Source organism: Rhinatrema bivittatum, chromosome 3 (assembly GCF_901001135.1).
Source record: "Rhinatrema bivittatum chromosome 3, aRhiBiv1.1, whole genome shotgun sequence".
NCBI classification, from domain to species: domain Eukaryota; kingdom Metazoa; phylum Chordata; class Amphibia; order Gymnophiona; family Rhinatrematidae; genus Rhinatrema; species Rhinatrema bivittatum.
Window position 1 is genome coordinate 328,680,117 of NC_042617.1, and position 24,804 is coordinate 328,704,920.

General features: G+C 50.0%; 1 protein-coding gene across 4 annotated transcripts in view; it reads right to left on the reverse strand.

Annotated features, from left to right (window-relative positions):
* Nucleotides 1-13,782: 13,782 nt before the first annotated feature.
* CRYBG1 (crystallin beta-gamma domain containing 1) overlaps nucleotides 13,783-24,804 on the reverse strand; it is a 479,364-nt gene continuing 468,342 nt past the window's right edge. For all 4 annotated transcript variants that reach the window (XM_029595327.1, XM_029595329.1, XM_029595328.1 and 1 more), the window contains one exon: nucleotides 13,783-21,367. In XM_029595327.1, coding sequence (XP_029451187.1) covers nucleotides 21,279-21,367 — 89 coding nt within the window. In that variant the 3' untranslated portion in view covers nucleotides 13,783-21,278. The remainder of the gene's footprint in view (nucleotides 21,368-24,804) is intronic.

Sequence of the window (24,804 nt, forward strand, 5' to 3'; positions counted from 1 at the left end):
CCACTCAGGCAAAGATCTAGGCATCATAGTGGATAATACTTTGAAATCATTGGCTCAGTGTGCTGCAGCATTCAAAAATGCAAACAATGTCGTGGAATTATTAGGAAGGGAAATGGTTAACAAAACAGAAAATGTCATAATGCCTCTGTATCACTCCATGGCGAGACCGCACCTTGAATACTATGTACAATTCTGGTCGCTGCATCTCAAAAAAAGATATAGTTGCGATGGAGAAGGTACAGAGAAGAGCGACCAAAATGATAAAGGGATTGGAACAGCTTCCCTATGAGGAAAGGCTGAAGTTAGGGCTGTTCAGCTTGAAGAGACGGCTGAGGAGGGATCTTATAGAGGTCTTTAAAATCATGAGAGGTCTTGAACGAGTAGATGTGAATCATTTATTTACATTTTCGGATAATAGAAGGACTAGGGAGCACTCCATGAAGTTAGCAAGTAGCACGTTTAAGACTAATCGGAAAAAATTATTTTTCACTCAACACACAATTAATCTCTGGAATTTGTTGCCAGTGGATGTGGTTAGTGCAGTTAGTGTAACTGGGTTTAAAAAAGGTTTGGATATGTTCTTGGAGGAGAAGTCCATTACCTGCTATTAATCAAATTGACTTAGGGAATGGCCTCTGCTATTACTGGCATCAGTAGCATGGGACCTTCTTAATGTTTAGGTACTTGCCAGGTTCCTGTGACTTGGTTTGGCCTCTTTTGGAAACAGGATGCTGGGCTTGATGGACCCTTGGTCTCACCCAGCATGGCAATTTTTTATGTTTATGTTTTGTATGGCGTAAGATTTTATGTTTTTCTGTGTATGTTGACTGTAATCTGCTGAGACAGGTTGATCAGCGGAATAGAAATTGTGGAAATAAAATAAACCTCTCTGTTGGGAAGCCATAACTCTCCTGTTTCATTAGAACCCTTCGAAGATATCTCCCTCCAAACAATGCGCTGCTGAGCGACTGTCGACATTCCCACTTGCTCTAGTTTAAAAGCTGCTCTTTTTTAATGGTTACCGCCAGCAGCCTAGTTCCACTCTCGTTAAGGTGGACCCCCTCTTTTTGGAAAATACTCCCCTTTCCCTATAAGGTTGGCCAGTTCCCTGCAATATCATCTCATCCACGCATTGAGACTCCGGAGCTCTGACTGCCTCTGGCAACCTGCATGTGTAACAGGGAGCATATCATAGAATGCTACCCTGGAAAGGAAAATTGGTTATTACCTGCTAAAGGAAAATTAGTTTCTTACCTGATAATTTTCGTTCCTGTAGTACCAAGGATCAGTCCAGGACACCTGGGTTGTGACTCCGCACCAGTAGATGGAGACAGACTAAAACTTGTGGGCGGAGCCATATATGCCCCTGTGCCAGTCACAGCCCCTCAGTCATACGTAATGTCAAAGTAGAAACACAACCAGAGAACTAAAACCAAAACTAACTATAAACCGCTAATAGAACGGGGAAAGAAACATCCCTTCTGGAAACGGACCCTCCAACCGAGAGAGCGAAACAAGCGGACAAGATTAACCCAGAACAGTGAGTGGACTCTCCGTTACTTCAGCGCAGCACTGCGGGCGGGATCCTGGACTGATCCTTGGTACTACAGGAACGAAAATTATCAGGTAAGAAACTAATTTTCCTTTCCCTGTACGTACCAGGATCAGTCCAGGACACCTGGGATGTACCAGAGCCAACTTACCGAGGGTGGGAAGCAGAGAGTCCCGCTCGGAGTACCATCTCTCCAAATCCCCGGAATCGGTAGCCCGGACATCCAACCGGTAATGCCGGATAAAGGTATGCCACGACTTCCAGGTAGCCGCCCTGCAAATCTCTTGATGCGACACCTGAGAAGCCTCCGCCCAAGACGCAGCTTGAGAGCGAGTCGAGCGAGCCCGAAGACCCACGGGAAGTGGTTTTCCCCGCACCAAGTACGCCGAACCAACGGCCTCCTTAAGCCAACGGACAATCGTCGTGCGGGACGCTGCAGCTCCTGTCTTTGGACCAGAGAACCAAACAAACAGATGATCTGTGACCCGAAATGGATAAGTGACCTCCAGACCGCGAAGGAGGGATCTCCGCACGTCAAGCGTCCGCAATTCCCTCGCTTCTGGATCAGAGGGCTCCCCGACCGCGAAAGCGGGCAGCTCAACCGATTGATTTACATGGAAGGCCGACACCACTTTCGACAGGAAGGAAGGAACCGTCCGCAAAGAAACACCGGAATCGGAAATGCGCAAGAAGGGTTCCCTACAGGACAAGGCCTGTAACTCCGAAACACGCCGTGCCGAAGCGACCGCCACCAAGAACACCGTCTTCAACGTGAGGTCCTTAATAGTTACGTGTTTCAAAGGTTCACCCCAATTGAGGTTCCGAGCCGGACAGGGGAGACGCAATGGAGGACGAAGGTGCTTAGCTCCCCGAAGTAAACGGGAGATAACCGGGTGAAGAGCCAGGGACGTACCACGGATCTCACCTTGCAAACAACCGATCGCCGCCACTTGGACCCATAGAGAACTGCAAGCCAGACCTTTGGCTAGACCTGTCTGGAGGAATGCCAGAATGTCGGAGACAGAAGCCGTAGTGGGGCCCACCCCACGTTGCACGCACCATTCCTCAAAAACTACCCAGACACGGACATAAGCCAGGGACGTCGACTGTTTCCTGGAACGTAGCAACGTGGCTACCACCGCATCTGAGTAACCTTTTCTCTTCAGCCGATTCCTCTCAAAAGCCATGCTGCGAGACAGAAGTGATCCGCATCCTCCAAACAGACGGGGCCCTGATGGAGTAGACCCGCCATTCCCTGGCGCTGAAGGGGTGCCGCTACTGTGAGCTGGAGGAGGTCTGCGAACCACGGCCGGCGTGGCCACTCCGGTGCCACCAGGATCACGTTGGCTGGGTGCAACTCAATGCGCCGCCGAATCTTGCCGATCATCGGCCACGGGGGAAACACGTACAGCAGAACATCCGTCGGCCAGGGAAGCACCAGCGCATCGATGCCTTCTGCCCCCCTTTCTCGAAGCCGACTGAAAAATCACGGAGCCTTCGCGTTGTGCCACGTGGCTATCAGATCCATGTGGGGCACTCCCTACGTTTCGCAAATGAGAAGAAAGCTTCGTCCGCCCCGCCTCCCATTCTCCAGAATCCAGGCGATGCCGGCTGAGAAAATCCGCCTGAACGTTGTCGACTCCTGCAATGTGAGAGGCTGCTGTGTCGCCGAGATGTAGCTCTGACCAGACCATTAAGCGCCGAGCTTCCTCCGCCATCTGTGGGCTCCTTGTCCCGCCTCGGCGGTTGATGTAGGCCATGGTGGTCGCGTTGTCCGACAACACTCGGACTGCTTCTCCCCGCACTACCGGTAGGGAGGCTTGCAGAGCCAGACGGACCGCTCTGGTCTCTAGTCTGTTGATAGACCACTGGGCTTGCGACACTGACCATAGGCCTTGGACCGAGCTCCCTAGGCAGACCGTTCCCCAACCGGAGAGGCTGGCATCCGTGGTCACCACCGTCCAATTGGGCACCAGAAGAGACACTCCAGAGGACAGATGACTGGAATCCAGCCACCAGAGCAGGCTGGACCTCGCGTGTCCCCCTAGTGGAAGCGATAAGCGGAACTCCTCGGAAACCGGCGCCCAGCGAGATAGTAAGGACGACTGTAATGGTCGCAGATGAGCGAACGCCCAGGGAACCAGCGCGAGTGTGGAAGCCATAGAGCCCAGGACCGTAAGGCAGTCGCAGACCCGCGGCCGGCTGAGAGACAAGAAGCGCCTTACTTGAGCTGGCAGCTCGTATCTCCGTTCGTGTGACAGGAACACCTAGCCTTGCGACGTGTCGGCAACGGCTCCCAGATATTCCAAGGTCTGCGAGGGTGTCCGATGACTCTTGTTGAAGTTGACCACCCATCCTAGGGACTACCAAGGTGTAGGCCCCTGGCCAACTGACAACCGACATTGATCCTCGGGCTTCGCCCGAATCCACCAATCGTCCAGGTAAGGATGTACCAGGAGACCTTACTGGCGCAGCCGCGCCGCCACCGCGACCATCACCTTCGTGAACGTACGGGGGCCGTCGCGAGACCAACCGGGAGCGCTTGAAACTGGCAATGCCGTCCTAGAACGCAGAACCTGACGAAGTGCAGGAACGACAGCTGAATGCCTATGCGAAGATACGCCTCCGCGAGAGCTAGGGAGGTCAGAAAACTCGCCGGGCTGCCCCGCAGCAATTACCGACCGAATCGACTCCATGTTGAAGTGAGAAACGCAAAGGCATCTGTGCACTCCACCGAGATCCAGAATAGATCTGGCCGTGCCGCCTTTCTTGGGGCGAGGAAGTAAATGGAGTAACGGCCCCTGCCGTGTGGTTGACCGGAACGGAGGAGGCAGCCGAGTCTGATCACGTGGAGGACCCACTGGTCTGACGTTACACCGGCCCATCTCTCGACAACTGAAATCCACCGCGCCCCCGACGTTGGGAACGGCGTGCTGTGGCTGCGGTGAGAGAGCGAGAGGCCGACCCCCTTTCATTGTGAAGCTTAGGACCCCTGCGCACTCCGGGGCTCCCTCGTTTCCCCGAAAGGACTGCTGCCGCCATGGCGGGGGTCCTGGAGGAAGAAGTCCTATACGCCTGACCAGGAGACTTTGAGGACGTGACGTCCTGGGATCACGAAAGCGGGACCTGGCCGAAAACGAATCCCGCGCCCTGAATTTATCCTCGGGCCGTTGGAAAAACCCCGATTTCCCCTAGGGAAATCCTTCGATCTCCGGCAAGGGAGAGAGCTTACCCAAAGCGTTCGTGACCTAAAGGTGCAACGCCGGAGTATCCTATTCTCGAGAGGGCAGGGCTGACCCAGAGAGGTGAAAAGGAAGGAAGCCCAGCCGAGCCTACCCGCAGCGGGGTGGCGATGCCCAACCCCTCCAGGATGGCGGGAATCAGGGGCCATCTACTTCCTGATGAAGAGGCGGATCAAGCTCAAGTGATCCCCTTCCGAAGCCTGTGTCTGCCTCGCCGCCCCCCTGCGGCGGCGCGCCATCCCCCTCAGCCCCCCTCGGAGGCGGGGAGGACGCCTTGGAAATCTCCGGACCCGACGAATCAGATGTAGACCTCTCCCCCAGCCCCCCTCGGAGGAGGGGAGGGCACCTAGGAAATACCGGATCCGACGAGTCAGAGGCAGGGTCCGTGCCCAAGCTAGGCGGTAGGGCCCCCAACGGGCGATCTGGCTATGAATCGCGCTGCCGCGATCCGCGGCCGAATACGCGTCCAGTCCAAACTGATTGGCCTCTCAGGCCCCCCCACCTGGCCAGAAGGTCGCTTGAGGGCTCTGCGGGCCGTAAAGGCCCTAAGCCAGGCCAAAAGAAAACCAGGGACAGAAAAGGCCCCATGCCAGGCCAAAAGCAAACCAGGGGCAAAGAGCGTTTCTCCCCCAGCCCTCCCCCCCCACCGCCTCCGATGGTAAATAGACCGAGGAGTCGGCCGCTGGGGGGGGAGGGGGGAGGGGGGGAACGGAACAAGGGAAATCCTGGGACCTGCCGCTTGGTGTCGCGCTCGACGCTGGCACCAAGATGGCCGACGTTCCCGCCAATTTCGCGCAAGAGGTCGGCGTTTTTTTTTTTTTTTTAAATCTTTTCCCGCGGCAGACAGGAACAGCTTGGGGAAGGCCGCCGGATGGTCCCCGACCGCAAACGCGAGAGGCTGCCGCCGAACAAGCACCCCCTGAAGACATGCCGACGATCCTGTGCCCCCCCTTTTTGCCGCCTGATGAAACCGCGCTCGCTAGAGGCGCACGGCGCTGGAGTCGCAAGTCGAGCAGGCCGACCCAAGCGGCCTGCTCGGAAGCGTGCCGAAAAAGCAAAATTAAAAAGAGAGAAGGGAGAAAGAGGGAAACGCCGAAACGACCGCTGCAGCAGAGAACCCGGCGCGCTGAAAAGAAAACTGCACCGTTTTTTTTTTTTTTTTTTTAAACTGAGCTGTCCCTCGCAGCGGTACGGCGGTCTGGCCGGGGCGAGAGAACCGGGCCCCCGGTATCCCCCGGCTGGGCTGTAAGCGAACCCCGGATCCGCGACCCGTAGCCCAGCCAGTGCCCTACCAGGAGGAATGGTGCTCTACCAGGAGGAATGGTCCCTTCAGGACCTAGGAACCTCCTGGGAGCAAACGACCCAGCCCCGAGGCATGCCGGCGAAACGCGACGAAAAGAAGAGCCACGCGAATAAACAGGTAGGATTAAGGCGACCGACCTCCCCCCGCCATCAGCGCCCCCCCGGAGCCAACACGGAGCGGCGACGCGAAGGAACAGAGCCGGAAACAAAATCAACAACTTTCTTTTTTTTTTTTTTTTTTTTACAAAAAACCTGTCACTATCCACCGTCCTGGAGCCCTAATCCAGCAGGGGTGAGTGAACCGGGCTCCCCAGTGTCACCCCAGACGCTGCTACTCGCGTAGCCGGGTCCTCGACCCTAGCAGCGGCCTCAACCGGGGGAGGGTAGTCCCCTCAGGACCTCTCAACCCCCCTGGGAGGCAGGGCGGACGGGACGTCAGTGACAATTTACAATGCAAAATGCAAAATTCCCAAAAGAAAACAACTATAGCCTAAACTGGCCTAACACCAAGTAAAAGAACCAACCCTGACGGAGTACCAGAACCAGGGCAGGCAGGAGCTGTGACCGCACCTGCACCATCTACTGGAGACAGAGTAAGACTGAGGGGCTGTGACTGGCACAGGGGCATATATGGCTCCGCCCACAAGTTTTAGTCTGTCTCCATCTACTGGTGCGGAGTCACAACCCAGGTGTCCTGGACTGATCCTGGTACGTACAAGGAATTGTCATTCCTGTAGTACCATAGATCAGTCCAGACTGCTGGGTTTTGCCTCCCTTCCAGGAGATGGAGACAGAGAAAAACTTCGAGAGCACCCCCTCTTAACCTGGTGTGCCACCTGCATATCCTCAGTATTAATACTATCAAATCAGAAAAGTATATTGTAACCATTCAACACGGAAGACAAGCCAAACTAACTATGTACATGTGAAAATCTGTTAACAGGATAAGGAGAAACCTGTACCCTTTGAGAACCTGTAGTGGAGATGAATAAAATACTGGCAAAATAGATTGAGCAGACACAAGAACTTCCTGGCCACTCCCAATGGGCAGGCATCTGGACTGATCCATGGTACTACAGGAATGAAAATTAGCATGTTAGAACCAATTTTCATTTCCCTGTATGTACCCGGATCAGTCCAGACTGCTGGGATGTACCAAAGCTTCCCTATCTGGGGTGGGACCCTGAGAGTCCTGCTTGAATGACACTGCTCCCAAAACTGTCTACTTCTGGCACCTGGACGTCCAGCCTGGCAAAAGTATGTAAAGACTTCCAGGTCGCCGCCCTGCAAGTTTCTTGTGGCGAAACCAACTGACACTCTACCCAGGAGGCAGCTTGCGACCGGATGGAATGTGCCTTCAAACCATCAGGGATATGCTGTCCATGACAAATATAAGCAGAAGCCTCTTTCAAACAACGAGCTATGGTCACTTTTAACGTTTTGTGCCCCTTTTTAGTGCCACTCCAGAGAACAAAAAGATGATCAGAGACCTGAAAAGCATTAGTAACCTTGAGATAACGTAAGAGGACCCTCTTGACGTCTAAGTGCCTCAATTCCCTAGCGAGAGGCGCATCCAGCTCAATATTGGGAAAAGGACGGAGGTTCCACTGATTAAGTGGAAAACTGAGACCACCTTTGGCAGAAAGGAGGGGAACCATTCTAAGCAAGACCCCGGAATCAGAAATTCGTAAAAAAGGTTCCCGGCTTGAGAGGGCATGAATTTCTGACACCCTGAGAGCTGAGCAGATTGCCACCAAAAACACTATCTTCAGAGTTAAATCCTTCAAGGTAGACTTCTTAAGAGGTTCAAAAAGAGCTTTGCGCCATGGAGAAAACGCACCACATCCGGATGTGCTACCAGCACCGCCCCATGAAGCTTGCCTCTCAGGTATCCCAAAGCCACAACCTGCACACAAAAGGAATTAAAAGACAACCCTTTGCTGAGGCTTTTCTGCAAGAAAGCTAGAAACTGGGCCACCGAGGACTGGTGAGGAAGGATTTCCTGCTCGCGACACCAAGACACAAAGACCTTCCAGACCCGGATGTAAGTTTAAGGAAATAGAGGTTTTCCGGGCTTGAAGCAGGGTGGTAATAACATCCTCTGGATATCCCTTCTTTTTTAACTGCTTCCTTTTAAAAGCCAGGCCGCTAGACAAAAGCAAGTTGCCTGGTCAAAAAATATAGGGCTTTGATGCAGTAAGTTTGGACGATGACTCAGTCATAGGGGTCCGTCCACTGCGAGGTTAAGTAGGTCGGCAAACCAGGGCTTCCGAGGCCAGTCTGGGGCCATAAGGATCACCTTCCCTGGGTTTGCCTATCAGAGGCTATGGCGGAAACACAAACAAGAACTTTGTGCAGCCAAGGGAGCACTAGGGCATCGACCCCTTCTGCTCCATGATATCTCCTGTGACTGAAGAAACATGGTGCCTTGGCATTTGTTCGAGTCGCCATCAAATCCAGTTGAGGAGCACCCCATCTGCGTGAGATGAGGGCCATTGCTTCTAAGGACAGCTCCCACTCCCTGGGGTCTAGTCATTGGCAGCTCAGAAAATCCACTTGCACATTATTGGTCCCCATAATTTGTGATGCCACCAGCAAGTCTAGATGTTGTTCCGCCCAGGCCATGAGCATTTCCACTTCCAGAGCCACCAGACTACTCTTGTTCCTCCCTGACGGTTGATATAGGCTACTGCCGTCGCATTGTCGGACAGAACCCTAACTGCCCAGTTGTGCAAGAGTGGAAGAAAACTCTTTAATGCTAGACACACTGCTCTTGTCTCTTGGCAATTGATGGACCACTGTGCCTCTTCCGCCAACCATTGGCCTTGGACTGACTGGGACTGGCACAATGCCTCCATCCTGAGAGGCTGGCATCCGTGATCACTATCACCCACTGAGGCACCTTGAGGTCCACCCCGCGCCTCAAGTGTTTTTGGACAAGCCACCAGCCAAGACGATCTGGTGGACTCTGTGAGCAGTCAGGCCATCTGGAACTGACATCGGATCCCAACGGGATAACAATGCTTTCTGTAAGGGCCTCATATTAGCAAATGCCCATGGGATCAACTCCAGAGTAGACGCCATGAAGCCCAGGACCAGCAAATAGTCCCAAACTTTGGGGACCAAAGCTGCCAAAAGGTGTTGAACTTGAGTCTGCAACTTGGTGATTCGTTCCTCCATTAGGAAGACTGCCTACTTGGGTATCGAAGTGTGCTCCTAAGAAGTCCAGAACCTGAGAAGGATAAAGATGACTCTTGGACTGGTTGACGACCCAACCAAAGGACCTCATACGGTACAAGACCTTGTCCACCACTTGTTTGCAGAGCTTCTCTGACTTTGAGTGGATGAGCCAGTCGTCCAGATACAGGTGAACCAGCACTCCCTTCCTTTGGAGGGCTGCTGCCACTTACCAGCATCACCTTGGAGAATGTGCACGGGGCTGAAGCCAGACTGAAGGGGAGGGCACAGAACTGGAAATGCATTCCGAGGATCAGGAAGTGGAGAAACCTCTGATGATCCTTGTGGATCCCGATGTGCAGATATGCTTCTGTCAAATCCAGAGAAGCCAAAAACTCCTCACTGCGCACAGCCGCAATGAACGAGCGCAGGGTCTCCATCCGAAAATGCGGGACCATGAGAGTCTTGTTCACCTTCTTCAGGTCCAGAATCGGATGGAAAGAGCCTTCCTTCTTCAGTACTACGAAGTAAATGGAATAACGGCTGGTTCCCCACTCTTACTGGGGAATAGGAATGATAGCCCCCAGGCTCTGTAATCTTTGGATGGTTTGCCGAACAATTTGTTTCTTCAATGGGGAGCTGCAGGGAGAGACCATAAACAGGTCTTGGTGAGGTCAAGCAAATTCGAAAGCATAGCAGTGTTCTATGACATTTAGAACCCATTGGTCTAACATTAGGTTGACCCATTCCTTGTAAAAAAAAAAAAAAAAAAAAAGGGGGGACAGGCATCCACCAATCACTGGGATGGAGGAACGGGTCAGCCGTATCTCATAGAGAGAATTTTGGCCTGAGACCAGGATTGGGACCCCCATGAGGACTGTCTCTGGCCTGTTCCCGGGCGCCCTACTCTGGCGGAAATACCTTTGCCCCCGAAAATGAAAGCGGGTGGGGAGAAAACCTCTAGTCCCCTTAGGCTTATCCTCTGGCAGCTTGTGCCCTTTATTGCCACCCAAAAACTTGATCAGCTGCTCCAAGTCTTCTCCAAAGAGAAACTTGCTTTTAAAGGGAAGCGCATTAAGCTTTTGGATGAGACATCTGCCACCCAAATACGCAACCAAAGAAGATGCCTGACTGAGACTGCAGACACCATAGTTCTGGAGGAGGTACAAATGAGATCATATAGGGCTTCTGCCCCATAGGCCACTGCCGCTTTCAAGTGCTCAGCCTGCGCCGACTCCTGAGGAGGGAGATCCTTGGCACTCAGCAACTGCTGCACCCATTGAAGGCTCGCACAAAGCATAAAGCTGCTACAGGCTAAAGTGTGAATGCCGAGAGCTGATACTAAAAAAATCCTCTTGAGATGTACCACGAGCTTTCGATCTGGAATGGTGGTTCTTTTTGTGACCGCTGACATTGAAGCGTCCACCTTGGGCGCTCCACTGTCTCCTCCGGCAAGGGATAGAGCTTGTCCATAGCCCTGCCTACTCGTAAGCCCACTCCCAGAGCATTAGCGGTTGAACCATACAGTGAAAAGGAGTCTTGGCTGGATCTTGTAAGCCTGCCATGACAGGGTCCACTGTGTCCAGGCTTGGATCGTCCACGGGGAGCGCGATGCCGAGCTCCGCCAGAACCTGCAGGCTCAGAGGGTCTAGTTCCTCCCTCTGAAATAAGCGCATGACCTTAGGATCATCTCCATCCAAAGGGCAAGCCTTTTCCGGTTCCTCGTCCAGGTCAGCCCTGCCAAGAGGAGGGGGGCCAAGGCTGGGTTGTGCCCCAATGGCCCTGCGAGGCCTAAGTCCCCCCGAGATAGTGACACTGAGGTCGCCCTGAGGAGAAGGACCTCTAACCTTCCGAATCCTGATGGTCCCCTGTGGCTCCGGCCACTTGGGGACCTTTCTGTGCAGACCTTCAACTGTTCTCTGCCTAGGTGAGATTGGCTGGCCAAATTGTTTTTAATGCACAAAGCCTAAGTCAGCTGAAAACTCGGTCGGGCCCTTCAAATCCCCCTCCAGGGGATCAGGGTCCTCATCTGATAGCTCTTGAAAGGGCATCCAAATGGCAGATGAAATTTAATGTGGACAAGTGCAAGGTGTTGCATATAGGGAAAAATAACCCTTGCTGTAGTTACACGATGTTAGGTTCCATATTAGGAGCTACCACCCAGGAAAAAGATCTAGGCATCATAGTAGATAATACTTTAAAATCGTCGGCTCAGTGTGCTGCAGCAGTCAAAAAAGCAAATAGAATGTTAGGAATTATTAGGAAGGGAATAGTTAACAAAACAGAAAATGTCATAATGCCTCTATCGCTCCATGGTGAGACTGCACCTTGAATACTGTGTACAATTCTGGTCGCCGCATCTCAAAAAAGATATAGTTGCGATGGAGAAGGTACAGAGAAGGGCAACCAAAATGATAAAGGGGATGGAACAGCTCCCCTATGAGGAAAGGCTGAAGAGGTTAGGGCTGTTCAGCTTGGAGAAGAGACGGCTGAGGGGGGATATGATAGAGGTCTTTAAGATCATAAGAGATCTTGAACGAGTAGATGTGACTCGGTTATTTACACTTTCGAATATTAGAAAGACTAGGGGGCATTCCATGAAGTTAGCAAGTAACACATTTAAGACTAATCTGAGAAAATTCTTTTTCACTCAATGCACAATAAAGCTCTGGAATTTGTTGCCAGAGGAGGTGGTTAGTGCAGTTAGTGTAGCTGGGTTCAAAAAAGGTTTGGATAAGTTCTTGGAGGAGAAGTCCATTAATGGCTATTAATCAATTATACTTAGGGAATAGCCACTGCTATTAATTGCATCAGTAGCATGGGTTCTTCTTAGTGTTTGGGTAATTGCCAGGTTCTTGTGGCCTGTTTTGGCCTCTGTTGGAAACAGGATGCTGGGCTTGATGGACCCTTGCTCTGACCCAGCATGACAATTTCTTATGTGTCCTGAGGCTCCTCAGGGCTCAAGCCAGCCGGAGACAGGTCAGGTGGCAGATCTCCGCCCCCTGCCGACTTTTCCTTAGTAGCAGAGAACACTTTCAACATGGCCACCGTTCCCGCACTGAGCTGGAATGGTTCAGCCTCAGGAGCAGCAGGCCTTTTGCCCGCACCATGGGACTTCCCCGCTGCTGCTACTGCTGCTCCTGAAGCACCCACCCCTCCGGGGAGGCAATGTGCAGAGACCAACTCGGGAAAACCTAGAAAATGGGTCCCCACAAGCCGAGCATGTAACATCCCACGGCATGGCTGGCAGGAAAAGGAGTGTGTGTCGACTAAGAAGAAAGTTAGACCCAGGAGCAGAGACCGCGATTGCACACCCTTACCGCCGTGCGGTGCTTCTCCGAATCCAGATAGGGGGAGGGACTGGACCATTGGTTATCACCCCCGGTGCCCCATATAAAAGGGGAGCACGCTGGGTCACCAACCCTGCTCCTACTATGCCTGCTACCAGGGGGGATGGTCCCATCAGGACTTGCCTACCCCACTGGGAGGAACCACTTCTTCTTGTCCTGCTTGATTGTCTTCAAAGGTTGAGTATACTTTCTAATTTTTATTTTTTTTTTTAATTCTCTAAGATGGGATCAGACCGCAGGTTTGCATCACCTCCATCTGCTGGAGACAGAGAAATGCTGAGCAGATGCAGGTGGCACATCAGGTTAAGAGGGGGTGCTCTCAAAGTTTTACTCTGTCTCCATCTGCTGGAAGGGAGGTAAAACCCAGCAGTCTGGACCAATCCGGGTACGTACAGGGAACTTCTGATTTCAGCTTTATACCTAAAACCCTAAATTTGATTTCCAGAACCTCCCTCCCACACACTCCTATGTCGTTGTCTGCACATGTACCACAAAGCCAACTTTTCCCCAGCACTGTCTAAAATCCTATCTAGGTGATGCATGAGGTCCGCCACCTTCGCACCAGACAGGCAAGTTACAGGCAATTTTCACATCCACCAGCCACCCAGCAGCTATCTACATTCCTAATAATCAAACCACCAACAAATGTGGCAGTCTGTCTTAGTTGTAGGATACTACTTCTAAAATAAAACACAGGGAGGTCCATATTCAGTCACTGGCTGAATAGCAAAGTTATCCGGCTGAGTCTGAATATCAGAGTTAGCCAGTTAACTTATCCAGCTAACTCAACTCCCAGTTACACCACCACAATGCCCCTAAATTATCCGGCTAACTTCTAGCCAGCTAGTAAGTCCCAAAATCTTAATTTAACCGGATAACGTCTGAGTTATCTGGCTAAATGCTTTTGAATATAGACCTCAGGATTTCTTACCTTGTTGCATACCATTGACTGCAGGGGATCATTTAGTTTGGTCAAGTAATTTTTTTTTGTCTGTGACCAGCTAAAGGTGCCAGGGGTTGCTTTCAGTTTTATATCCTTGTGATGCAGACCGTCAGTTTTCCTGCAACTGCTGATACAAGGTGCTACGAAACATCGCAGTGCAATACACAAAGACAATTTAACACTCAGATCTCTACATTCATTGAGATTGGCACTGCATAAACCTGAACAAAGTTTTATTCCTGAAACGAGTTTTACATTTTTACATTTGAGTCGTAGATACAATGTGCTGCAGCATACAAAAAAATTGCCACTAACCCCGGAATGCATTGAAAAAGTATGCTTTATAAAGAAGAGACACAGCAGCTGGTTTTTATACATACCACTTTTGGTGGGGGGGAAGCAAAGAGCACCTCAGCATTTATACATGTGAGGGGAGAATTAAACTCCTTGTCCAGAGCACTTCTCTCTAGGGATAAGTGCAGGCAGTGGAGAGTATGTATCCTGGGGAAAGCTCCCTCTGCCATCAAAAGGGAACAACACAACCAAGCTTGGTAGGAACTGGTAGTTTCAATTCCCTTTCAAAAAAGATGCACTAGAAGTCTGTGCATGCATGGGAATAAAACCAGGATTGGTTCTGCCTGACCCCAACAACCTGGAATTGTCCGATAACCTTCTTAGCTGATGGGACTTTTTACAGCATTTGGACAGGGATAGTTGCTCTGACTTTGGTTGTTGCCATTTATTGGAAGGGAATGCAGAGAAATAAAACAGTCAAATGAAAAGAAAAGGACTTTTCTGTACAGCAGGTGACAGATTCCGGGCCCAGTCTGAATGGTGCTTGACTGGAGCTTAATCAGGCCCAGATTCAGACAGATCAAATGGTTAGCACTAGCTTCTACTTATGGGAAGAGGGAACATTAGGTTGCTATTAACTCTGTAACTGGAGAAATACTGTGGTTAAACATTCAAATATTTGATAGGCCTCAACTATATAGAAATATAGTAGATGATAGCAGAAAAAGACCATCTGGTCCAACCTGGCTATTAAATTATTCCTGGCCACACTGCAAGGATGTATCCCAGTTGCCAGCTGTGACCATTTCTAATGTATCTCTCATCCAGGATGCTTTTCATAGTCTTCCTCACTTATTCACACACCGTTATTTTGGGCTGATGAGCATACAAGATCCCTAAATTAGTTCACACCCAGCACACCTCCCTTTCCAAGTCTAATAAAGTATGAGAAGATGATCATTTCCATAGAAAATGAAATCCAAGGAAGAGTGGGGGTGTTGTGATGTGAAGTTGAAGGGCAATGGGAGGTGTCTTCTTCTGAACATGTTCCACCATTCTGAATTAGGCACTGCCTCCTCTATTCCTTTCTTACAAGCATTCTTCAACAAAAAGCAGAGTTGCATACCTCTAACAGATGTTCTCCAAGGACAGCAGGATGACAATCCTCAGACATGGGTGACCATCATCCGATGGAACCCGGCACAGAAAACGTATGTCACAGTTTCTAGAACTTTGATTGAGTCTCTCTGAGCATGCTCACATATGTAATATATCATGTGTACACATGGGGTCCCCTCAGTCTTATAACATAGAATTCAATTAAAACAATAAAATAATACTAGTAGAAATCCAACACTGCGGGAAGACAGATAGGTTTTGTGAGGACTGACATTCTGGTGTCCTTGGAGAATACCTTTTCCAGGTAACCAATTCTGCTTTTTCTGAGGACAATCAGGATGGCAGTCCTCACACATAGGTGAAACCCTAGCTAGTGACCCCTCAAACAAAAAAACAAAAGGTGCCAACAAGCACAACAACACGTTTTGTTGGTAAAAGGGGGCAGCCTAAACAGAAAGAATTGGTCCTAGGAGGGAACAGAGTTGGGTTCTACACCTCAAACAGGTTCCAAAGGACAGACTGGCCAAACCTGCTGTCACATTGGCCATCCCTATCCAGACAGCAATGAGATATGAATGAGTGGATGGAACTTTACATCGCAGCTCTGCAGATCTCCTCCATGCGGAGTGCTCACAAGTGGGCCACTGACACTGCCATGGTTCGAACAGAGTGAGCCTTGACATGGTCCCCAAGATATAATCTCACCTGAGCATAACAGGAGAAGATGCAGTCTGCTAGCCAGTTGGAAAGCATCTGCTTGGCAATAGCGATTCCCAACTTGTTCTGGTCAAAAGAAAATAAAAAGTTGGGTGGACAGTCTATGGGCTTCTGTCCGCTCCAGACAGAAGGCCAAGGCTCTCTTGTAGTCCAAACTGTGCAAGTCTTGTTTGCCTTGGTGCAAATGGGGCCTGGGAAAGAATGTTGGCAGGATAATGAAGACTAAGATGGAAGTTCAACACCACCTTAAGCAGGAACCTGGGGAGCGTACGCAAGACCACGATAAGTCACTAAGGTCTGGAGCTCACTGACTCTGCATGCTGAATTGACTGCCCCCCAAAATATGATCTTCCAGGTCAGGTACTTCAGTCATAGAAGCAGAGTGGCTGAAAAGGAGCTTTCATTAGCTGAGCCAACACCAAATTGAGGTCCCAAGACAAAGCAGGAGGCTTCAATTGAAGCAGACCTCGCATAAAATGTACAACGATGGGCTTACCCTCTACACCATGGCGATATGTGCCAATTGCACTCAGATAAATCCTAATGGAGTTGGTCTTCAGACCAGCTTCTGAAAGGTGTAGAAGGTATTCAAGCAATTTTTGTGGTGAGCAGGAGAAAGAATAGAGGGTCTTTTGCTCATACCATGTGAAAAATCTCCACTTCATTCCTTAGGACTTTCTAGTGGAAGACTTTCTTGAAACTACAAGGACCCGAAACACACCTTCTGAAAGATCGAGCAGCAGCCATGTGCCCTGTACAGGGAGCAGAACTGAGGAACCTTCCTGTTCCAAGGCGCAGAGAATAGATCCACCTCTGGGCTTCCCCACACGCGGAAGAACCAATTTGCATCCCCTTGATCCAAAGACCATTCATGGGGTCTGAAGTAATGACTCAGCTTGTCTGCATTTGCATTCTCTATTCTGGCTAGACACATGACTGTGAACATCATCCCCTGGGAGAGGGCCTATGATCATATACGGACTGTTTCCTGACACAGAAGGTACAATCCCGTACCTCCCTCCTTGATGACATACTCTAGGAAGAACCTGGGGGAGCCCGCATTGAACATGAGATCTCATTTGAAAAAACTGAGAAAAACAGCGAAAAGCAAACTTCAGAGAAGTTCAGTGAAAGAGAGACTCAAATTGCCACAACGCACGAGGCTTGCGGAAAAGAAGAAACTGAGGAGACCCCGCATGGACACGAGGTATATTGCATGCATGAGCATGCTCAGAGAGGCTCAGTCAAAGCTCTAGAAACTTTGACATAAGTTTTCCATGCCAGGCTCGATCGAATTACGTCATCCATATGTGAGGACTGCCATCCTGCTTGTCTCTGGAGAAATGACTGCATTCCACGACACCTATGCCCCTGAAGGACACAGGGATGGGCAAGCAGCCATTCTGTTTTACAGTGCTCCAAATGCTGCTGGTCCACAAGCCCCTGTGGATAGGTTTAATGGGATGCTGCCAGTCAGGCTGAGCAGTGTTTGTGAGAAAGTGTTGCCGAGGTAGAGATGCCCACCTCCTCTAGGCAGCTGCCTATTCTGCCTTAGTTGGAAATCCAAGCCTGGAAATAGCCTACCGACAGAGACAGCAGCTAAAAAATCCACAACAGAATTTAAGCAGTGCTTGGGGCAAAGAGCGCAGTGGTAAGGTCAGGTGGGAGGGGTATCAGGTAGAAGAATTAAAGGAGTAGGCTCAGATATATGAAACTTCAGAGGGCCATAAAGGAGACAATATAAGACCGGAAACGGGTGCGCGAGGAACTGAAGACCCTGGAGCTGCGAGGCCGGTCCTCTGGCAACTTATGCACCTTATTGTCGCCCAGCGACTTAATCAGCTGGTCCAGTTCGTCCCCAAACAGTAATTTCCCTTTGAAAGGCAGCAAACCCAGCTGAGCCTTAGATGAAGAGTCCGCGGACCAGTTACGGAGCCAAAGGAGACGCCTTGCCGAGACCACGGACCACGCTAACACCCGGAGAAGATCATGTAAAGCATCCGCCCCATATGAAATAACCGCCTCCAGGCGCGCCGCTTGCTGCGCCTCCTCCAAGGAAAGGTCTCGGGAACTAAGAAGTTGCTGGACCCACCTTAACCCTGCTTGCTGCATCAAGGAGCTGCAGACCGCCGCCTGGACACCCAAAGCGGACACTTCAACCGGATCAAGCAGCTGCTGGTGCTGGCTCAGCTGAGCCAGATAGGCACTGTGCATTAATAAAATGAAGTCCGTCGAAAAGGGCCCGGGGGAAGCAGAACAGGAGAAACCCCCCCCCCCCCAAGGAAAATCCCCGTCAGGTAAGTCCACCGGAGTAAAGAATCGGGGGCGAGGGACCTGGTGCAAGGTCCAAATCTGCATTAGAATGCACTGAGGCAGCATAGGAGGAATCCAAGATGGCCTCCGTTACCACGTCAGACGGGAACGGGGCCGGCCCTGCAACACCCCGGCCCGATTTCCGTCCGGCCTGGAGGAGCCCTCCTCCCCGGGGAGGCACCCGGCACACAGACCCTCCCGAGACACGCGGAAGGCCAGCTCCCCGCATGCGGGGCATCGCGAGGCATGGAGGCACGGCTGAGAACACCTCCGAATGCTGCCTGCAGCTGAGACACCACGCTGCGTTTTCCACACAAGCTTGACCCCGGAGAGCAGGTACACCACCAAAACTCTCCCTTGATGTTCAATCGGTGTCCTTTGGCTTTAGTATATGTATATATTTTTTTTCTGTCAGAGGAATGGCGCTTCTCTGACCAACGAGGGCTGCTGCAGACAGGCAGCAGGTCGGCAAAATGGGGGAGAGGCTGGATCACCAGCTTACACCCCAGGCAGCAGAAAACCAAACGCTGAAAAGTAAAAACTACACTTACCCCAAGCCAGGGAAATGAGACAGCAAGAGATAGAGAGGGAGCCCAGCCCCTGACAAGAGTCCTGCCTGCAAGCTCAGACCCAATTGCCAGAGGTAAAGTCTCCCAACTTCCCTTTATTATTACTTTTTTTTTTTTTTAAAGCGCCAGATCCATCCACGAAAATAGAAGATAGAACTAAAAACTAAACTATTTCTTGAAAGTTAAGAGGGGAACTGTAGGTGAGACCCGCATCTGCTGGAGTCAGAGGAATACTGAGGGGACACAGAGGGCGCTCTTACTAATAAGGGTCCGCCTTCTCAGCTTTTGCTCTGACTCCATCTGCTGGAAGGGGGAAACAACCCATGGTCTGGATTGATCCTGGTTCGTACAGGGAACAGAATTTAAACATGGTTGGGATGGTGTGACGGAGTATATAAGAAACTCCCTCAGAACACTTTAAAGGACCTGCCACAGTTATCAGTACCGGTCCTCCTTAAGCCCCAACCCAGCATGGAATTCTAGGCTAGGGAGTATCACTGCAGACTGGGATAAGAGACCAGGTCCTATGAGAATGAGAGGCCCCAAAAGAGCAGGCAGGAAACCACTCTATGAGAAAACCTGTTATGTGTGATGTCTCTGTGCTAACTGAACTTTAAGGTGAGCTGCATCAATTATTCATTTTGCTTTCCACTTCCTTTCTCACTGTAAATAAATTGCACAAAAGGAAACAGTCAGAGTATGCCTCCTTATGCCTTCTGGCTGTTTCCAAGCCATTATTGCCCAAGTAACCATAAATGAATATAGAGGATGCAAAAAGGGGTGTAGCTGCTGTTGGTTTAAGTCTGGGAATTCATATGCTCATCTATGCAAGTGATAGAGAATCAGAGAGAAAGACAACTGGCCCAACTGGTGTTATCTGCCATTACTATTGAAAACCGTGATCAGAATTACCGCTAGTGTACAGATTACATGGGAACAGGGGTGTTGCGATAGAGAAGAGCCCTCTGGAACCCTAACCTGACCAGCCAATACCATGAGTCACTGCCTTGACAGCCAACTGCCCTTTGGTCTATGTGCTTGCTGATCTTAATAAGGCACTCCAATCATAAAGATCCTTGGGGTTTATAATCCTTCTCACCACTGCCACCTGTAAACAAAATAGTTTTCAGCAGCTCAGCAGATTCTCTCCACAATCACTGGGGCAAACCTTAGTAACACAGCAGATAGGGCTGAAAAGTGGCCAAAGGCATATCAAGCCTGACCTTCTTTTCCCCATGGCAGACTGTGATGATCCAGAAGATGACGACTGAGGACTATGGCAGTGAAACATGGGATTATTTTAACATGTAAACACAGCTAGGCAGTGGATGGATATGATCAGTAAAACAGATTTATGTCCTGTCTTTCTTCAAAAAATCTCAGCAAAAGTGTCTCCAAGAATACACCTCCCTCTGACACAGTCTAGATACTTTGTCTGTCCAGTACCCTCTCTTTTCTCAGAGGCACTGTGCATAGAAACAGAAACCTGTGCTTGCCAAAAGCCAGCCACATCTGCTGAGGCTAAGGCTATCTGTTAGGCAGGGCCTGAAGGTGGTACCAACAAGGAGCAGTCAGTTCCTACTGTCAACAGAAGTATGCAATTTTCAGGGCTTGTGTGTTCAGCTATTTAAGGATGATTGATGTAGGGGTGCTTCCCTAACACTTTGCACACGCTGCCTGATGAAGCACTAAATGTAGCACATAGCTGAACTGCTGCTTGCTTATAGCTTTCACTGTTGTGCATGTCTGTGCTCTCAGCACTGGCTGCTAAACCTTTTTTCCTTCTGACTTTGGCCATCTCAATTAAAATCAAACAATCAGAAAGCCTCTGCAGCTCAGGCCACCAATCAGGACACTCACTACACAGCAGCTATTTTCTGGATGGTCGCCATTGCCTTTCACTGAAAAGCAATAGGTTTTCCAATACACATTATCAGAGCCTCTAGTGACTGTTGCTTTAGACTTTGCCATCTCCCCTCAACAAGAATTTTTTTTTCTTCCCTAACTTAGTAAAACAGATCTAAAAATAAAACTTGTTATTTTGATTAGAAATGGTACAGATTCACAGAAATATTTTCTACAAGATAATTTACAGAGGCTGTAACAGAAGACCCTAGCAGCGGGGCCATCATGTGTCTTTGTCACCTGCTCTCCAGTGCACCTCTGAGCAGATAGGATAGAAGTCTGCTTGCTTTGGCTTTTTAAGGCACTGCAGTATTTCAGCCAAATATTTTAAATAGTTTTTCAGTCTTTCCTTAACAGGGTAAGTACCATAAAAACAATGCACAAGACAAATGAAATCCTCACAAACATTTAAAAAACACAACAGAACTTGCTATATTTGGGGTTGATTAAACAAGATTAACAAGAGACACCTGTCATGGGTGAAAGCACCTCTTAAAAACCAGTAAGGCAATGAATGGCAAAGCCAGGGATTACAGGAACTGTGCATCACTCCAGCTGGAATATGTGCAGGAAGTTAGAGGCCTGAGTTCCGCATTCACTTAAGACGTTAGCTTTGCTTGTTTGAGGTGCACACGCCAAAGCAGTTCAAGCTGGCAGACGCACTTGCTGAAAGAGGAGCATTCCTGCTATTTTCTGCGAATTCATCTTCCGACTCTGCCGCAACAGAGTTATCCATAGGGAAGTTTGCTCATAATCTGCCACTGTCTCTCTCTGATCCATAAACCAGCCTTGGCTTTACAAGACTAAAAGTTCCCAGCACTGTGTCAGCTTGTCCTCGCTGGCAGTGTTCAGGATCACATGTTTTTGATCATACTGCATGCCCCCTACAAAGACAGAACAGAAGATATTAAAATAAGAAAATTAAAGTTCTCTTGAGCAGGACTGGGTTCATACCAGTAAGCTATTGGATTGAGAGGAACGTATGTGTTTAACCGTAGCTCTGAACTGCAGAAATCTGAACAAAATAGGAAAATTGGTTCTTACCTGCTAATTTTTGTTCCTGTAGTACCATAGATCAGTCCAGACTCCTTGGTTTTGCCTCCCCTCTCCAGCAGATGGAGTCAGAGAAAGTTTTACTGACACTGACACTTAAGACGAGGTGCCTCCTGCAGTCCCTCAGTATTAATCTGTACCCAAACCAGAAATATAAAGAATTAAATAACTATGCCTACTCCCCAAATGAGCAGGGGGAAGAGGATAACCATAAAACAGACAAAACACCCTCACACCAAAAACCTGTGTGAGACCATACAGCAAAAACAGACAGACAGATCGAGCAGTCTCTCCCAATACTCTTTGCTAATCAAGGGCAGACTGTCAGTTAGTCTCTCCTGAGGAGATCTGTAGGGCAGCTACCTGGAAGTCATTGCACAATGTTGCCAGACATTATCGCTTAGATGTCCAATCCCCAGGGGCTGGAAATTTTGGCGTGAGTGTGCTGCGAGCGGGACTGTCCCAGCCCCACCCTACTTAGGGAAGCTTTGGTATAACCCAGGAGTTTGGACTGATCTGGGTACATACAGGGAAAGGAAAATTGGTTCTTACCTGCTAATTTTCGTTCCTGTAGTACTACAGATTGGACTTATATCTGTAGTACCTCAAGAACGAAAACTAGCAGGTAAGAACCAATTTTCCTTTCCCTGTATGTACCCAGATCAGTCCAGACTCCAGGGTTATACCAAAGCTTCCCTAAGTAGGGTGGGGCTGGGACAGTCCCGCTCGCAGCACACTCACGCCAAAATTTCCAGCCCCTGGGCATGAAAGGAGGGCCCCAACTTGGGTAAGAAAGAAGGTACAGTCAACAAGAAAAACCCTTGTCCGAGATTCTCAAAAAGGGCTCCCTGAAATAAAGAGCTTGAAGTTTGGAAATTCTGCACACTGAACAGATAGCCACCAAAAAAACCACTTTCAAAGTGAGATCCTTTATAATCGCCTGCCGCAGAGGCTCAAAGGGGGGCAACACAGAGACTCCGCAAGACCACATTAAGGTTCCAAGACGGGCATGGCTGTTGAACAGGAGGGCGCAGGTGTTTCACGCCTCTAAGAAAACAGACAACGTCCGAATGTGCCAAAAGCGATGCGCCACGAACCTTGCCTCGGAAGCAACCTAGCGCCATCACCTGAACCTTAAGCAAATTAAAGGACAGCCCTTTTTGCCAAACCATCTTGAAGGAAGGCCAAAATATGGCACACAGATGCTCTTCTGGGGTCCACTATCCGGCCGAAACACCAGGAATCAAAAACGCTCCACACCCTCGTGTAGGATAGAGGTGGAAGGCTTTCTAGATTACAAGGGAGTAGCAATGACCGTGTCTGAATAACCTTTTTCCTTCAGACGCTGCCTCTCAAAAGCCAAGCAGCTAGACATAATTGATCTTCCTGATCAAAACAAATTGGTCCCTGATGCAATAGGTTCAGCAAATGGGTGAGCCGAAGAGGACCGTGGATGCAGTGGCCACTCCAGTGCCACCAGAATCACCGGCTCGGATGAACCTCTACTCTCTGGAGAATTTTGCCCACCAGAGGCCAGGGAGGAAACACATACAGCAGGACGTCCGTCAGCCAAGGTAGGACCAAGGCGTCTACTCCCTCTGCTCCTCTTTCTCTCCGCTGACTGAAGAAACGCGGAGCCTTGGCATTTCAGAAGGTCGCCATTAAGTTCACACACGGGGTCCCCCACCGACGACAAATGAGGGACATTGCCTCCTCGGACAGCTCCCACTGTCTGGAGTCCAGATGCTGGCAACTTAGAAAATCCGCTTGCACATTGTCCGAGCCCGCTATGTGCAAGGCTGCCAGACGCTCCAGATGCTGCTTTACTCACTCCACCAGAAGCAAGCCTCCTGAGCCACGGAATGACTCTTGGTGCCTCCCTGGTTGATATAGACCACCGCTGTCGCATTGTCTGACAAGATCCTCACTGACTGGCCCCTCACCATGGGGAGAAACGCTAGCAGGGACAGATGTACCGCCCTAGTCTCTAGCCGACTGATGAACCAGGAAGCCTCCTCCAAGGACCAACGGCCTTGTACAGACTGATGCTGACATACCACTCCCCAGCCGAATAGACTGGCATCGGTAGTAATGATCATCCAGATTGGAACATCAAGGTCCATGCCGCGACTCAACTTGTCCCAGCAGAGCCACCATGAGAGACTGGACCATACAGGCTCCGGTAGAGGGAGAGGTAGCTGATAACACTCCGACATTGGGTCCCAGCGAGACAGTAAGCTTAATAAATAATCCCAGACTCTGGGAACCCGTTTGTCTAACAACTCTCGAACCTGAGCCTGAAGCAGGGGGACATGAGAAAGGGGCACTTTCCTTAAAAGAGTAGCAGCAGCAGCAGCCTCCTGAAGAGGCGACAGGCTGTGAAGATCACACAGGGTGAGTGATCCGGGACCTCCAGGTCTCAGCCCTGTCCGGCCAGGGATCAGAGCAACACAGGGTTCCCAACCCCCTTCTCTCAAGCCTCACACACCAGAAGGGATGACTCCACCAGGGTCTAACAACCTTGTGGGAGGCACAGACAAAAGCTTATGTGCCCTTTCTGATTTTTTTTTTCTAGACTCTGCTGGAGTCAGAGAAATACTGAGGGACTGCAGGTGGCACCTCCTCTTAAGTGGCAGTGTCAGTAAAACTTTCTCTGACTCCATCTGCTGGAGAGGGGAGGCAAAACTCAGGAATCTGGACTGATATGGGTAAGTACAGGGAAACAAGGTCAGCTGGTGAGAGAGCTCCAAACAGATTCTTGTTTCAGCAGCTGGATGGTTTGAAAGCTAAGGCAAGGTCTCAAGCCATCCAACTGCTGAAATGAAAAGATATTTGTAATCCTTCTGGGGCTCTGCATTTCCCGCTGCTCTGGAAAATGGAGAGAGGAGAAAGCCTTTATCATTATCTTTACTTTCATTAGAGCAATAATCCCACAAAGTTTCTGTGTCATTTACAGTTTCTTTTACATGGAATTCAGGGTCAAACAAGTTGTAAATGAGACCTTTTCACTGGACTAACTTAATACATGTGTAATGAGCTTTTGAGAGTTTATTCTTTTTTCATTAGATCAGTGAAGCTTCTCCTCCCTTGCCCCTGCTTCACTAACCATCACACAGTCTCTACCCTTGCCCTCTGCTTTACTATCCCGGCACACCCTGTCTCCTCCTCCCAGGTCCCTCTGCTTCACTACCCCGGCAGACAGAGTCGCCTCCTCCTCCACACACAGTGTCTCCTCTTCCTCTGCTTCACTACCCATCGCACACAGTCT